The following is an 18,105-nucleotide window of genomic DNA, read 5'->3' as shown; positions in this document are numbered from 1 at the left end:
AGGGGGACTCTACCCTATCTTTTTATTTTTAAATTTTGTTTATGTTGCTAGACATTGGAATGTGGTAGAGGTAGAACATAGGAAGAGGCGTGTTTTGATGGAAATTTTACGTTGAGCATGATGTGGTAGATATTGAGTAATGTGTGTAATGAAATGGTTGAATATGTATATACGTGCCATGTTTGAGAATGAATGTTATGAGACGATTGAGAATGTGGGCAAATATGTGTGTGAATGGCATGTTGATTTTGATTGTGGTGTGTTTGTAATGGTTCAAAACTATGAATAGTTACAGCAATGCACTGGGGGTGTGGAAGATGGGGGCGATAGAAATACCTTGGGGAAAAGAGGGTGGTGGTGACACCAACAGTGAGCGTGGGTGCACTACGGGCCACATACTCTTCTCCTGACTCGGCCTCTGACCAATATCTTTGCTAAGGGACCCGTGACTGCACACATTGTATCCGTGAGACAGGGGCTAACTGGCGACCATTCATGATATAAAATTGAGTAAGTCCCTAAGGTTGAGAGCATCAGGAAACTGTGATCACAATGCCACAGTAAGCGTGGCTAGCTTGCAATGAGCGTACGTATGCGTGTGGATTTGGGTGAAGGTGCAGTGAGCACACCTTTGTATGTTTGACGTGTGATGTTGGTCTGTGGGATGATTGTGCAGTGACCGCAACCGTTCGTGTGCTTGAATTGTTGTAGTAGTGTACTGTTAGAAAGAATTAGTTGATGCTTGCTTAATGTATGGCTTATTTATATGGTGAAATGTTTGAATATGCAAGGTGAGTCTCCATGTTGTGTATGTGATAGTGTAGAGGACTCACCTTTAGATTTTATTTTTCAGGTGACCAAGACGATCAACACCAAGCTCAGTGAATGGGATGGATGACACTGCTATAAGACTTAGAATTTATTTCAAATTTTGGGTTATACTAAATAAGTTCTGTAGCATTTATTTTGATTAAAATTTGTAACTCATCCCATATTTTGAAATACTCTATTGAACACTGTACTTGAAACTATTTGAAATGAAATTTCCATTATCTCTTTCAATTATGAAAACATTTTATTGGAAAATGAATTAAAATAAATAAGGTATTACATCGGTCAACTTTGCTCAAGCTTCTAATTGCTATTAAGTTATGGAAATGGTTAGGACATAGTTTGTAAATATAGTTTCATAACTAGAGCCAAAAAAGAAACCAACCCATATTCAAGATTTACCCAATTTTTGGAAGTCATTAAGCCTAAAAAGCAAAATTTTTAGAAAATGTATGCACCTTAAGCCTTTACATGTGAGTTTTTATTTCCTATACCTTGAGGTGGAGCATTTGGGCATGAAAGGTTTTGAAGGCTATTTGGCAAAGATGTGAGTTGGTTGCACATGAAAAATGAATGAATGATGGAAGTTCCTTTCTAGAAAAATAAAAGAAGAAAATGTACAATAAAAAGAATGAAATTTGATGTAGCAAAAGAGAGTAAAAATGTTGAAATTAGAAGGGGATGTGCAAAAATCAACAAAAATGTGGTGTTAATTAGAGTGGGGAATAATAGAGATTGAAATCAGCAAAATAAATGGTGATCTTGATTGCACTAATGCTCTAACTCACTTTGAATCCCAAAAAAACAATGACTCATTTGTAAGCCTAGCCACATTACAACCTTTTTGAAAGACCCTATGATCCATGTCTTTGTGTGTACCTAGTTTGATGGGAAGCAAAGAGCAAAGTTAAAACCTAAGGAATTCATTGAAGAAAGTGAGAGAAACATTGCTGTAGCGAGAGAAGCTTCGTCTAGACCAGTATAAAACGCAACTGTTGTGTTTCTAAAAAGGGTTATTGTTCCATTCTTGTTCTTAGAGAGAGAGAGCGGTAAAGAGCTTAGAGGAAGAGTAGTAATACTCATTTTCTTATGTTTTACATTGTTTGTATCTCTTTTCTTGTTACTATAGTTGTAATGAGTAACTAAACTTTTGTAGGATTGGATGTAAATCTTCAAACTTGATGTATATTCAGTAACTTTTATAAATATTGTTGTTTCTTCTTCATTTTTTATGATTTGGTGATTTCAATCCGTGTTAATGCTTGAATGTATGTAACTGATAGCTTCTTGGGCTCAAATATGAGTTATATCTAAAAAGATATTACTTAGATCCTGATTTGATTGAGATTACTCGATAACTGGTTATTCTAGAAATAGAGTTTAAGTTATTGATTTTTTTTAAAATTTTTTATTATAATGTTGGATAGTTTGTTAACTAATTAAGGGATCAACATTTAAGAAATTATCTTAGAAATATATTTTCAAGGAATTAAGATATATGAATTTTGTATTCTACATCAATATCATTAGAAATGGTTGCGATGTTTATCACTGAATTACTGAAATATAGAAAGGGAGATATACGAAATTCAATCTCAGTTTCTATAATTTGATATTTACTACATTTACATCATTATTTTATATTATAATTGTCACTCAAATTTTATGAAAATCATCAATCAATTTTATTGTATATAAGCTCAATTATCTAAACAATTAATATATTTTAACTTGTTCTCTGAAGACGATATTCGAGTACTTCATCGATCATTACTTGTAATAAACCCGGTACACTTGCCGTGTTTTTAAGGAAAAATCCCAACAAACACAACAACCACTCTATACTGCAATTACTCAGCTCTTAAATCAACAATCATATAACTTTCGTATTCATATTCCAACGTATGAAAATTCATACACTTCAAGTATACACAACATAATTCAAAAGAAATAATATATATAAAAAAATACATCAATCTGACACCCCCCATCTTATTCTTTAGATTAATTGTACTGATATTTGTTTTGTTTCAAAGATTCATAATGTGCAAGAAGTGATGCAATTCAGGTTTATTTCCCTCTGCAACATTTCTTACAAAGTCCTAACCAAGATTATTGTGAATAGGCTTAAGCCTCATATATCTTCCATTGTTTACCCTTTTTAAAAGACTTTATCCCTCACAGGTCTATTTATGAAAATATAATTGTTGCATATAAGTGTGTTCACACACTTAATAAGATGAGGGATAAGAATATTTTTATTTTTTGCCATTAAAATATATTTGTCCAGAGCCGATGATGCGCTTAAATAGCCTCATCAGTGGGGTTCTTCAGAAAATTGACTTGCTAGATGATTTAACTAATGTCATTATGAAGTGTATTTCTTGTGTTCAGACCAATGTGATTTGCCTTTGGGGAGAAAGTTGATTATTTTTTTGACAAAGAAAGGAATTCATCAAAGGGATAACATGTCCCTTTATGTTTTTGTGATGTGTATAGACAAGCTTAGTTATCTTATTGAAGAGGCTATTCAGGTTGGTTTTGGGTGTCCTCTTTGACTTGGTAAGAATGGTCCCAGCATATCGCACTTAATGTTCATGGATGATTTGCTCTTTTTTGGTAAGGCCTTTCCCACTCATCTTGATAATGTTTTGTAAGTGCTTCATAAATTTTGCACAATGTTTGGTGAAAAGGTAAATGTTGAAAAGAGTAGGATCTACTTTTCCAAGAATGTCCCTACCTCTTTATGTAGAAACTTACTTGAGAAATTTGGCTTCCAACCCTCCTTTAGTCTTGAAAAATATTTGGACTTCCCCATTATGAACATATCCTTGAAAATGTTAATTTCCAACACTTGATTGACAAGGCTAAACTTGGCAAGCAATGCAGCTCTTTTTCGTTGCAAGAGTGACTTTATCCAAGTCAGTTTTAGATTTCATTCCTATTTACCTTATGATGACAACCTTGTTGCCTAAGGGTTGTCTCTATTATCTCCAGAAGATTTAGCGTTCATTCATTTGGAGGGATACGTCAACATTCCTTTCTCTAGAGCTATTATTTTGTTATCCTTCTCTTGAGGCCTTATCTCCCTTCAATTGTCTTCACTTCTTGCATATGCCATATACATTCTTTTTTCTAGAGCTATTATTTTGTTATCCTTCCCTTGAGGCCTTATCTCCCTTTCTTACATTACGTCTATGAGAGCGATTCCGTTTTAAATTAGAGAGCGTTTATAACTTCTATAAAATCCCGCATTATCCAATGTGTTAGATTTAAGAGAGCGTTGTTTAAACCGCTCTCAAATGTTAGAGAGCAGTTCCATGCAGAACCACTCTCCAAAGTATGAGTGTAAACCACGAATTTAAAATTTGAAATGTATTTCTTTGTGAGCTTTCTACATATGTTGCAAATAAAATTAATTTATTATTATGTTTAAATTTTAATTTATAGGTTTGACATCAAAATTTCTTCATTTTTATCACAAGCCAAAATTGAATCTTAAGTTTATGCGATGTGTTAACCAAACAATCCACATTTGCATGAACCAAACACAAGTAAGCAGAGAAAAGAGAACAAATTAGTAAGATGATTTACTATTAATAAAGAGAAAAAGAAAGAAAGAAACAATGGAGAGAACTGTGAAAAAGAACAATTTATTAGCGTAGAGAAGATGAAGAAAATATAAAAGACGAAGAAAACCTACATACATAAAAAAGACAAACCTATAAATATAAAAAAAGAACAATTTATAAGCGCAGAAGAGATGAAAAAAGCATAAAAGACAAATAGAACCTATATACGTAAAAGAGACTAAAAGAACTTACAAAAGACTTTGGACAACTAATAGATTTATGAGTTGAGCGAGTTTTATTTATAAAAATTAAAGCTTTATTTATAACTTGTGGCGTAATGATATCAAAGGAAAAATAAAATAAAATAAATACTACTTTTACTATTTTACGAGAATTGTGACCAATTACGACCCTTTCTTGAAACATTCAAGTATATGCTAGACCTCCAACTTATGAATAAATATGCAATTAATCAATGCATGTCACGGAAACTACGACTAATATATAAGCTTTGAGTTATGTTATTAGGTATTTTCATATAAATATACTCGTGAATTTTGCGATTTTTAAAGTTAGACTCAGCGCGTGAATAATATAACTACATTTTCTTATTTTTCTAGTTTGAAATTAATTTATTCCCCGCACAAAGCTCAGCAAAATCACTTTTCTTTTTATCTTGAAGGTGACATGTACAGTGCTAATAAAATATTTTCCTTTATACTGTGTAAGATGCTAGACTAATGCAGGTGGCACTGAAGTCGCAACGTTACATGGCTCTCGTCCCTCAACACCACAGGGGCTGAAATCCACTCACTATGTACAAAAGAAAAAATTCATATATAATTATTTGGAACTTGTACAACATATCTTTTAACAACTAGAGAATGGAATTGTGATTAATATATATATATATATATATTCTTTTGGATTCATGCATGGTACCCACAAAAGTCCATTTGCACCGAGCATCAAGTGATACAAGACTATTTGGCTAGTTGCAGCCTCCTAGGAAACTTCCTAGTTACCTTTAAAGCAACTTATCCAAGCTTTCACGCTTTAGAAGTACATAAAGGAAAAAAAGTAACTCTAATTGGTATATTATTTTTTTCATTATTTTCGTAAAGTATTTTTTTTTTTTTCTTTAGTATACTTTTCCATTCAGAAACACTGCTTAACGATTTTTTTTCAACAATTATATTTGTATATTATCTAATGACATTTTATCAAAATATATATATATATATATAATTTTTAATACAATATTTAATTTTGTTAACTTATTTAAAATGAAATTACTCACTTTATGTGATGACTTAGACAAACTCTTACTTATTTAGAATAATCTTATTGATGCAAGTAAAGGTTCTTTTTTCTCTTCTCACAATCAGACTAAATAATAGAAAAACAAGTATCTTTATGCTTCTTTTTTTTCTCGTTTTCTTTTTTGACTTAAAAATTCATTGCTCACAGAAGCAACCGTTCCAACACTTGTTGATCATTTTATTTAGGAAATCATGAAGAAAAAAAAAAGAAAGAAAGAAAGAAAGAAACCATGTTAAAGCTACTCTTACATAGAACTTTCACATTTTTTCACCTTAAATATATAAAATGTAGGACAAGCATTATGTTTTATTCCATACTTAATTTCTTAGATTGAATCACATGAATTTATAAGGGAGCTGAACTTGTTCTATTGAGACTTGTAACAAGATATGAATTAAATCTATCAAAAATTAAATTAATTAAATAACCTCTATGAGTGCTAATTATTATTTGCTTTTACATAAATTCATATTCAATTATCTCATTTATTACTTTCATTCTCGGAAACAAACGTACCCCATACCGGTAACGTTAAATGTAACCCACGGAAAGCGAACCTTATGATTCTAATTGCAGCTGTCTCTTCGGCCACAAAATCATATATCCCTGGATTTTCACTAACGGCTATCAACGAAAACAAAAACATCAAATGTATATAAATAAATAAATAGTAAAAACAATTAAGTGCTTATAACTGGTTTTTTTTTATTTTATAAGTAACTGTTTCTCTTACATATAAGTTAAAGCAAAGAGACTAAATTTACTTCACTCTATTGTGAATTTTGTTTTTTATAACTATTGAAAGTGAGGTAAATGTGAATTCACTTTTTCTCATGCTCACTCCTCACAGAGAGCATGCAAGTTTATTAATTGTTTATGTTCTATCGCATACAGTAATTTATTTTCAATATAAAATAATAAATTTCAATTATTAAATTTTTAAAATTTCAGTAATTATGTATAATAGTCTATTTTTTAATATTAAATTAAAAAATTTTAAAAGTGTGAAATAAATTTATTCAAATTTTAAAGTTGAATGATAAAATATTACATTTAGAATTGTACATTTCATACATATAACATGCACTCTCTAAGAAAATTACATCATCCTCCTACTAAACAGTAAAATATTGTGTACAACTCATGTATAAAAATTATCTCACATGAAAGCGCTTTTTATTAAGGATTATTATATTTAAAATTATAGCATGTGATTTATCTTATATTTAATATGAATATTTTAATTTAATTTTTATTTTTATTGTAAAACATTAATATCTCTTTGATTTAGTCTTATTTAATATAAAATATCAATAATTATGAAAAAAATTATTTATTTTTTAAAATTTTATTAAATTTAAAAAATCATGTAATAAATATACTTTTAGTTTTTATTAAAAAATTTGTCTTTAATTATTGATATCTACGTAACGCACAAAAAGTTCACTAATATAAATTCTAAATGTATACATTACAGAGCGATTATAAACTACAAATTCTTAAAAAGATTTAATAAAAGCAGCATTTACATATATTATTTAAAATACAATTTATCATGAAGAAAAATTATTTTATAATTATTTTTATTAAAAATTTAAAATAAAGCATATGTACATTACACAGACCATGAACAAGTTATATGTAGAGCTGTAGATACAAAATAAATCTAAATATATTTTTTATTATGATAATATCATATAGTAATTATTTAATTTTTATTTTTAAAAGATAAACACTAATTATACTACAATATTGCAAAGGCAAAAGTATAATAAAGACCATTTTGATTAATCTAAATAAAAAATATATAAATTTAGTAAGGAAAATTATATAAATCTTTAGAATTTGTAAAGATCACTTCGATCTCTAATCATTTTAATAAAAAGAGTTAAAATAAATAAATAAATTTTATAGAGTTAAAATGAAATAAAAATTTAAACTACTTTAGGATTTACTCTGAACTGTATCAATTCTTAACGTTAATTGGTGCTTATTTGTACGGAACAACAAGACCCTGAAGCATACATGTCACCCAACCCAAATATACTGTTAAGACCTATTTGGTTAACGTGATGCGTGATGGTATAAGAAAATGATAGGATAAGATAAAGAAATAGACAAAAATAAAATATTATAAGATAAAGATAAGCTTTTATTTTATCTTATATTTGATATGCATTAGGAGTTGAGATAAATAAATAAAAAATAGTAGAATAATATTATAAATAAAAATATCTTTTATTAAAAATAATTTTCAAAAAAATATTTTCACTTGCATATAATATGAAAATATAATATTAAATTATAATAATTTTATTCATTTTTTACGATTAAAATTTATTTTTAGGAAAAAATTATAATAAATATAAAAAGTTTTAAAATGTATTTTATAAACTGATTAAAATATTTTTTAAAATATAATTTTTTTAAAATAATTATTATATTTTTAAAATCTATATAATTTTTAAAAATATTTTTATTGAAAATTCTCATATAATTTTTTAAAATATATTAAAATTATATATTTTTTAAATAATTATTTTTATAAAATAATAAAAAAAGATATAAAATATGAATAAAAACGTAATAAAAAATTATCTCATCTTAATAATTTCTGACCTAACACTTTCTTAAGATAAAAATTTGAAATATAATAAAAGAATATAATAAATTATTCTATCCTATTATCTTAATTGAAAATAAGATAAAATATAATATTATTTTATTCTACCATTTTGTCGTGGGCCAAACAACCTTCTAGTATTTCACAAACTCTACCTATTTATCAACGCTGAATAACTCATTTATTTTAGAAGTCAATTTTATAAGGCAATGGGTTTATTAAAAATACTCAAAAATAAAAGAAAAATATGAACTAACCGTGGGCTTTTTTATTTAAATAATGTCATTTTAAAAATAATTTCTTAAAATAAGTATATTTTAAAATTAATTTCTGGTACTTTTTTTTGCCAATTCAGCAGTAGTATTGCTGATACTACACAGAAAATTGACACATGTCAAAATCATATGTATATCGGACAAAATGAAACGATAATACATTTTTATTATTATTTTAATATATTATTGTCATATAATATCCGATACTCTTATTTTTTTAATCAATTTTAATACTATCGTTACACATTAACTTATACTTGTTTTTTTTTATTATTTTAAAAATTTATCATCTTAAACTCTCCTATACTCAATTTTTTATTTTAACAAAATTTGATCGTTATTTTTGCATCAATGAGGGTACTGTAATCGTGTATAGTATAAATTGCGATAGCATTTTGTGGGTTGTTCTTTGATTATAATCAAGCGTCATGTAAAATAAATCAAAATCATATTTAAACTAACAAAAATATTATTAGCTGCTGAGACAAGAAAGCGTAATCTATTCAAAGATGACTAGGTATTTTGATACATTCTCACTAGCTCAGAATCTGTCACTTTATTAAGTGTTAATGAATCATTTTCTAGGATATAGGATCGAGGCTTTTTTACTTAAATAAGAGTTAATGAATCATTGATGTAAGAGTAGCGATCAAATTTTGTTAAAATAAAAAATTGAGTACCGAAGAATTCAAGATGATAGATTTTTAAAAAAAAATAAAAATAAGTATCGATTATTGTGTAATGATAGTATTAAAATTGATTAAAAAAATAAGAGTATCAGATATTATATAACGATAGTGTATTAAAATAATAATAAAAATATATTATCATTTCATTTTGTCCTATATACATATGATTTGACACGTGTCAATTTTTGGTGTAATATCGACAATACTGGAACAATAATTTATTAAAATAATAATAAAAATTTATTATCGTCTACGATACTACTGCTGAGTTGGCAAAAAAAATACCAGAATTAATTTTAAAATATACCTATTTTAAGAAATTGATTTTAAAATGACATTATTTAAGTAAAAAAACCCTAACTGTGAAAGGCATTTCAATTCGTGGGAGTAGATAACAAGCACAAAACCACAATTACATGATCGATCATTTGATGATGTACGTAACAGGGCGCAGTGGACAACAAACCAAACCCCATAGATAATTCAGATTTGGATCCCATATTGCTTGCTGAAGAGTGAAGAGGGATCAATGCTATTTCAAAATAATGAAACTTTGTCGAACTAAATGGATCCCACATTAAAAACAAGAATTATCGAAACAAAGCAATAATATGCAGATCCTGCTACTGTTTGACTTCCCCTGCTTCTGTGTGCTGTCCACATACAAAGTTATTTAGTTTTCCATGACACAAGAAGGAAAATCAAATAGCAACTAAGAACCAAAATCATTCTCCTTTTGGCAAAAAGAACCACAGCCACATATGGCCAAAAGCACTAGAGCCCCTTTACTCCCCTCTCAACATTAATTGCAACATTTATCAAAAGCGTTCTAAAGAAATTGATTAGCTAGTTACCAAAGAAACTAACAAGACAAACAAATTCCCTAATCTCTAGTTCTAACTATGCCGATGCAAAACACTGTCCATTTTTTATTCAAGTGAGTTTCAGGGTCCTAACTCCTAAATAAACTCACAAGGCACAACCCAAGTTGATTCATCCAAAGAGTTAGTTTACAAACGAGAATTTAACAACCCTGACTAAACTAAGCTAAACTATAGCTAGTCCTCCATCTATCAAGGTAATAAAATATCTACAATCATTTATTTACAAGGGAAAGCAAAGAAAAATAAAAAGAGAAACTTGCAACCCAAGCAATGGTGAATAACTAAAGATAGTTGACTCAAACACGGTCATGGTTGCTACCATTGTTACCACTATCACTATAGTTACAACCACCACTGTCACCAACATCATTTCCGACACTCTTCTCAGAGCAATCATCGGCATCACCGGCGAAATTCTCCGCCTCATTGCCATCTCGTGCCACGGTGCCGATTCCGTCAGTCTCCAAGCACCGAACCCTTCTCCTCAACTCACCCAATTCCCTTTCCATGAGAAAAAGCTTCTCTTTGAGGGTCAAATTCTCTTCTTCAAGGTGTGCAATTTGCGTGTCTTGTTCATCAACCCTATTCTCCAACTTCTGTTCTTCGCCAGAATTGGGGTATATCATCTCGAACCTGCTCAAGTCGTGGTCCAACCGCTTCTCCACCGCCACACTATCGCTGACGTCGCCGGAATCTTCGCCGGAATTCTCTCCGGAGTCGTTCTTCTCATGCCGGAGTCGGATCAGGCCTTTCATGGACCCGTAGCCGTCGACCACCCACTGCTCCTTCGCCATCTCCACCACTAACTCCCCCGCCGGCAACATCGTCGGCGTGATCGCTGGCGTCATCGGACACGGCGACACCAACGCGATGCCGCCGGACTTCTTCGCCCGGATTAGGAACGTCGTCGTGTTGTGTGGCGCCAAAGGCACGTCGAGCCGTTCGTCGCCATACTTCCTCTTCGGGTGGTGAAACCGGCGACCCTTCCCGCCAGACCGGTTGGCCGTCGGCAGGTGAAATTCGTTCGGGTTTGGATTAGCGGGTTTGAACCCGTGGCTTGGACCCGAACCGGTTCGGTGAAATTTATTTTGAACGCTTCCCTTTCGGTTGACCCGACCCGGATGGGGGTTAAACGCTGGCGGGCGAGGGTACACGGAAGCGTTTTCCGGCGTGTAAGGTGCCGGCGGGGGATGCGTCCAAACGACGTAGTTTTGGTGGCCTTGCAAGATCTGAGACTGAGCCATCATTGGGGGTAGGTCGTTCATGAATAAAAAAACCTCCTAAATTTCACGGGAAAATGAGAGAGAAAAATTAAGGCGAAAAGAAAAACCCTGAAAAAGAAAAGAGGTTTCGTTTTTGTTTTTTTTTTTTTTAAATGTTTTGGAGATTAATTGTTGTTGGCGCGGAGTGGGTGGAAAATGGTGTCTGAGGATTCGTAACCGAAAGGAGAAAACTTGTGATGACGAAGGGAGAGAGAATGAGAAAGAGAGCATCAACGGTTAGATTTGAGTTTTGGTGAATTGGACGGTTGAATTTGATTGTGTTCATCAGATAAGAAGAATCGGGTTCGTAGGGTTTGAGGAAAGTAGAATCACAGTATAGTTCGGTATCGCAGTGTGCAATTATCACTTTTTTTGAGTTTACTATACTGCCACTGCCAAGTGCCATGTTTTAATGGATGCAACTTGTTGCACAATGTTCACCATTTTTAATTTTTTTGAGATATACTTGAGAAATGCATGGCAAATTTATTTAAATAATGTTAATTTAAAAACAAATTCTTAATATAAGTATTTTTGGAAACAAATTTTCTGTTAGGTGTTAATTTTGGACATATCAGCACCTATATTGCATGTGCATGTGCTGTAGTAATTTTTTTAATACATTATCGTTTAGAGGCAACCGATACTAGTTTAACTATGAACATGTGATCGGTAGGGATGACAACGAGTAGGGTATTATAGTATCTATCTCTATACCCGTATTTTAAAAAAATATCCGTACTCGGTTCCATACCCGCGTGGGTATGAATATTAATTCTCGTACCTGTACCTTCTGGGTACTTGCATACCCATTTTGTACCCATTACTCGTGCTTGTTTGAGAAAAAATATTTATAAAGAAAAATATGTTTATATAATTTTACCTAAATAGCATAATAATACAAAAATTCAATATGTAGTTGCCGAACAAGGTACAAACATAGATAAAAACAAATATTCAAATATCATAAATGTTAAATGTATCTTAATATAATAATTTTTTAAACTAAAATTTTTAGAAACAATAAGCAAAAGTAAATACATAAGTTATTTGTCAGTGATAACCCTATCTTGTGTGAGATTTGATCGATTGGTAATGTTAGAGCGACAACGAAATAGATTTGTACAATGATTGTCCCTTCGTGTGGGATCACTTGGTGACCTATTGTAACGATATTGACAACTAACTCTAATAAATAATATTTCATAGTTGTTAGGTTTTAATGAGACAAACATTGAGAATGAGAATAACGTTATAGTAGAGAAGTTCAATACTAATAACAGTAAGTGAATACATAAAATATTGTTTTTAACTTTTAAATTTAAATTTGTAAGAAAAATAATAGATTTAATTAAAGTAATATATATATATATATATATATATATATATATTAATACTAGTATTTTTAGCTCATATACTATACGAAAGTATTTTATCAAAAATACAAATTTTTGAAAAATTATTTTAATGAATTAAATATTTATAATGTATATAAATTTTAAAAGAAAGAATTTGAATAAAAGATAAATAGTTACAATAAAATTTTATAATAAAGAAATATACGTGTATATTAAAAAAATTATACTTTTTTATCTGAAAAAATTAACAAATAAAAATTAACAATAATTTTTTATATTTATATCTTTTCAAAAACTTCTTTGAACGTGAATAAATAGTAAAAATAATATTATTTAGATTCAATAGATTATAGTTGTACTTGTAATACATATGTTACATAGAAAAATATTATTTAAATTAAAATATAAAAATAAAATTTAAATATTATTGATAAATAATAAGTTTACGGTAATAGTAGGTGATTGTAAAATTTATAAAATATTTACAATATATTTATTATTTATCATTCACTTTATGATTTAAACATCAATATAATTTTATTAACAAAAATATTTGTGTAAAAAATATTTTATGTGTGTCATATATAAATAATATTTTAAAAAAAGTCAATCTCATATTAACTATGTAATAATTAAATTGTATTAGCCTAATTAAATGATATAAAATAGTAAATAAATTTTTTTATTAAAAATATAAACTAAAATAAATTTTTAGGTTTACTTTATTATTAAATATATTTTAATATTTGATCTTATATAATTTCACATAAGTAATATAATAATACAAAAATTCAATGCATAATTATAAAATAAAGTTTAAGCATATATATATATATACAGGTATGGGGCAGGGTTGGTACTTAGATATCCATACCTGCACCCATCCCCATTAAAATTTGCGGCTTTTTACCTACACTCATACCCGTACCCGTATAACGGGTAAATATCCTACCCATTGTGGGTAAATTTTGTGGATACTCATCAGGTACTTTATCCATTACCATCCATAGTGATCGGGTTAAATTTAGATAAAAAAATTAAATATAAATAAATAATTTTATAGTACCAGACAATTAAAGGCAATAAACGCCACGTCTTGAATAACCATTTGTATAGTCTGAATAGCGAGGATAACGTTTAAAATCAACGTCTAGGGAGAATTGGGACACATGTTCAAATTCAATCTAGTATCGATTTTGCCTTCTCGACTGCGCTATCAAAGCATCTATGGCAATATTGATTGTAATTAGGACAAGCAAAATTCTCGAAAGGGGTGCTGCAAAATGGCTTCTTGTTCCGCTCCTGCGCTGTCTTCCATTAACGCCGATGTGTAACATTTTGTGTATTATTGGTGTGAAATATTTGGGAACCATTTTTAATTTTGGCAGTGTTATTTTGTGCAAAATCGAAAGGTAGAAATATTTTATGAAAAAAAATATTTGTTGTTGTTCCTGCTGGAGAAACCTCTGGTCTGGCGTCCTTCTGAGAATTGCTGATGTGGGAGGGTATCTGCAAAAGGCACTCTGATAGTAAAGTCAGGATTCGGTTCTAAGCAATAAATGTTATTTAATAATGGGAAGTCAACCCCTCACCTGTATTTCCTACCTTCCTTTTATAGGCATTTTATTGGGCTGATGGGCCTTTTGAGTCAGCCTTTATACTGTGGCCTATTTTCCTGGTTTAAATAATACTTTGATTATTACCCTTAATTGGGTTATTTACCTTTTAATCTTGACGAGGGGTACCCAGCCTAGTATGCCGAATCGGTGCTCGGTTTCCTTTTCCTATAGGTGGGACCGAGTTGATTCCTTCTCCAGTACACTAGCCCCACAAGCCCGAAGAGTTGCAAAGAGAGGGCTTTTTAAATGCTAGTGGTAAGGTTGCAATAGGTAGTCGGTCAAGGTGTTTTTGACTATACCGAGGGGTTTATTTGGTTAGGGTAAGCTGCAATATATCGAGGCGGGTATCCGGTCTTGAGTGATGGGAATATTTAAACAATGTGTTAGGTTTATACTAAGAGGTAATCGGTTTAGTAACAAAGCGATACAGGCCGAGGTAGGAAATTATAGTATATAAAAATAATAAATTTACGAAGGAATTTTCTAGAATGTTGGTTTTTAGGGTTTGTCAACGGGTATATGAAACGAAAGGGTGCCTCACCTCATCCGTTGATCTGGAAGGGATCTGACGGTTCAAAACGAAAGGGCGTCTTTTCATTTGCCCGACATCAGATCCCTTATAAATATGTGGTGGTCCCTGCGTCCATTTTCTACTCTTTTGCTCTGTGCCGAAACCTGCATACCGTTGCTCCAAACCGAAGAGTGTTCAGAGATCTTAAGCTTTTCTTCCCTACCGACTACTTGTAAGGTGCGTTTCATTTTTTCACTTTTTTCTTTCATGGCTGATAGTATTAAGTGGGAGGATTCCCTGTCGGATGCCTCGGGGCCGAGTACTGTTGAGGTAGACATTATGAACAGAATTGAGGGGAGTGGCGAGGTTTCGTCTATTTCAAATAGGAGGGCTGAAGAAGCACAGGTCAGGGAATGCAGCAACGAAGCCGAGACGTCAGCTTCCAGTGATACTGACGCTTCTGAACCCTTACTGAGTACTAGTCCTCCTAGGGAAAGACAGGTGTTTCCTCCCTGTTCGATACCTGGTTATAAGTGGGTGCACGGTGAAGTGGCCGAGTACTTTTCTCATTTTAGAAGAAATAAAAGTCTTTAACTCTTTGTAGATAATTGTGATATTTCTTTGTGGGAGGCTTGTGACCCGTATCCTATACACCTTGACCCCTGTAAAGGGGACGAGGGCGAGAACCCAGACTTTGTTTTCCTGGGAGGTGTCGGGATGGCCGACACTTTCTTCATGTATGAGTACATGTTTAGGGAATTAGGTATCAGGCTACCCTTCGACGATTTCCAAATGGGGGTTTTGAGGGTATTGAATGTAGCGCCAACACAACTACACCCGAATGGGTGGGCGACAGTTCAAGCCTTTAGGATACTTTGTAAATTCCATTACATAGAGCCTAGTGTAGGTCTTTTTCTTCATTTTTTTTGTACACGTCCATCTGACCTAGCGAGGTGGGTCTCTCTAATAAGGCAACCCGAGTTGCCCTTATTTAAACCATATGCTTTGTCATTCAAAGGTTTCAAAACCGGTTTCTTCAAGGTGACCGTGGACCCTGTAGGTAGGAACTATTTTTTTGATAGCGAGAATAATCCTCTCTTTCCTTTTCACTGGACTCGGGTGTCGCGCCGATACGACATATTCTCTGAGGACATGTTATCGGCTAGGGAGCTGTCAGATTTGCAATTCCTGAAGTCCCTTCCCCGAGACCTTCCTGCCCGACATGTAATCCTCGTGCTCAAGTCTCCGCGTCCTCGCTGGGATATGCAGGGTATGTGTCATTTCGTTTCTAACTTGTATTTGGAATTGAGCTATATTGATTTGACTTGCTATTTTTAATGCAGGCTTAATGGCTCAGCGAGGTGTTGACCTGCTGACTTTCCGGCGCAATCTGAAGCAAAGGATGCCGGAGGGAACGCCTGTTGAGGAGCATCGCCATCCTCAAATTGATCAACTTCCCGAAGTGGCAGAACCTCTCCCTCCGCCCCGAGATGTTGTTCCGGCTGAAGGCCCTTCCAAGAAACGCAAGGACAAGGGTAAAGGCAAGGAACCCGATAGGAAGAGAAAGAGAAGGCATGCCCATTCGGGTGAGCCTAGCGGCGCACAAGGGGCTCGGAAGCAAACCCGAGTGGTGGCTGCTGCGGAAGGAAGCAGTTCCTCTTCCCTGTGGTTCCTTTGGACATGCTTGCCAAGGGCTTCTTGGCAAGCGGGACACATGTCGGCCGGCTCGCTGCTCCCAACTTGTTATCTGATGCAAGGAAAGAATTGGTCGATAGCTTGGACTACGAATCACTCTGCCGCTACTATGCAGAACTTCATGTACGGTCAACAACAATGCTCCGAAAGCTAGTTGGGGATCCTATCATTAAAGTTAAGAAGTTAAAAGCTGCCTATTCGGCTTCTGAGGAAGCTTTGGCAGAGAGTAGAGAGATTCAAGCTAGTCTGGACGAGACCGTTCAATCCCTGCAAGGTCAGGTTAACCAATATAAAGAACATTTCCGGATAATGGAAAACTGGGTGCATGCAGCCGAGGAGGCGGCGAGGATCAAGGGGGAGGAAATGGAGGCGTTAAGGGCAAAGTCCTATCAAATGGAGGAGGCTTTACGGGCCAAATCTACTGAGATGGAAGAAGCCTTGGCGTTGGAAAAGAAAAAGGCTGAAACCGAGATGAGAACCTTCGCTGAGAAGTGTTCTCAGCAAGTATCTTACGAACATGAAGCCGGTTTTAACCACGCTATTCGCCAGTGTCATGGGATCTGTCAAGTACCGGCAGATTTTCATTTTGACATTACAAAGGACTTTTTTGGCGGGAGGTTCATTTCTTACACTGAGGTTGATGACGATGAGAGCCTGACGCCGAAGTGCCTAGACGCATCATTGAGGACGCTGCGAATCCTGAAGCAGCCGGTCCCGATGCGGCGAAAAGGGAAGAAAGTTAGATTATTTTTATTTTGTATTCGTGGGTCATTAGTGCCAAAATTTTGTATTCGTGGGTCATTAGTGCCCAAATTTTGTAATTAGTAACTTTGAAATGGAATTTTGTCTCTCCTTCTCTTATGTCTTGTATCTTGGTCATATAACTTGTACTAATATATGATATGCTTAATGTAATCGTCTTTAGCCGAGTAGGGTACACGGGAAGGAATTAAACTAATTCATCTTTAGGTACTTAAAAAAAGATTTTAAGTTTCAATGGTGACTCAACCTTGGTTAGCGGAGTGGGAGGGAAAAATTAAATAATTCGTCCTTAGCCGAGTAGGAGTACTCGGGAGGGAAAATTTAAATAATTCGTCCTTAACCGAGTGGGGGTACTCGAGAGGGAAATAATTCGACCTTAGCCAAGTGATACCTGGGAGGGACTTGTAATCCATTCATCCTTGATCGAGTGGGGGTACTCGGGAGGGAGATAATTCGACCTTAGCCAAGTGATACTTGGGAGGGAAATATAATTGATTCATTCTTAACCGAGTAGGGGTACTCGGGAGGGAAATAATTCGACCTTAGCCAAGTGATACTTGGGAGGAAAATATAATTGATTCATCCTTAACCGAGTGGGGGTACTCGGGAGGGAAATAAATGGTGCTTGAAATATAACCCTGGTGCATAAAAAATCGTATAGGTGAAAAAGAAGAATTTTATTGATAAGGTGCCTCGTTAAA

General features: G+C 32.9%; 1 protein-coding gene across 1 annotated transcript; it reads right to left on the bottom strand.

Moving 5' to 3' along the window:
- Window positions 1-10,061: 10,061 nt before the first annotated feature.
- LOC113856171 lies at window positions 10,062-11,707 on the bottom strand. The gene has a single exon (XM_027487886.1). It carries the CDS (start codon window positions 11,460-11,462, stop codon window positions 10,494-10,496), a length of 969 nt encoding a protein of 322 aa, XP_027343687.1. The 5' UTR covers window positions 11,463-11,707; the 3' UTR covers window positions 10,062-10,493.
- Between the last annotated feature and the right edge of the window lie 6,398 nt (window positions 11,708-18,105).

The sequence above is a fragment of the Abrus precatorius genome, unplaced genomic scaffold, assembly GCF_003935025.1.
Source record: "Abrus precatorius isolate BTA unplaced genomic scaffold, Abrus_2018 Scaffold11, whole genome shotgun sequence".
NCBI classification, from domain to species: domain Eukaryota; kingdom Viridiplantae; phylum Streptophyta; class Magnoliopsida; order Fabales; family Fabaceae; genus Abrus; species Abrus precatorius.
Note: the sequence above shows the minus strand (reverse complement) of the source record. Positions and strands in the feature narration are given on the sequence as shown.

What these genes read in the sequence shown, in the direction of transcription:
- LOC113856171 (XM_027487886.1), bottom strand. Translation starts at nt 11,462, where the DNA reads ATGAACGACCTACCCCCAATGATGGCTCAGTCTCAGATCTTGCAAGGC.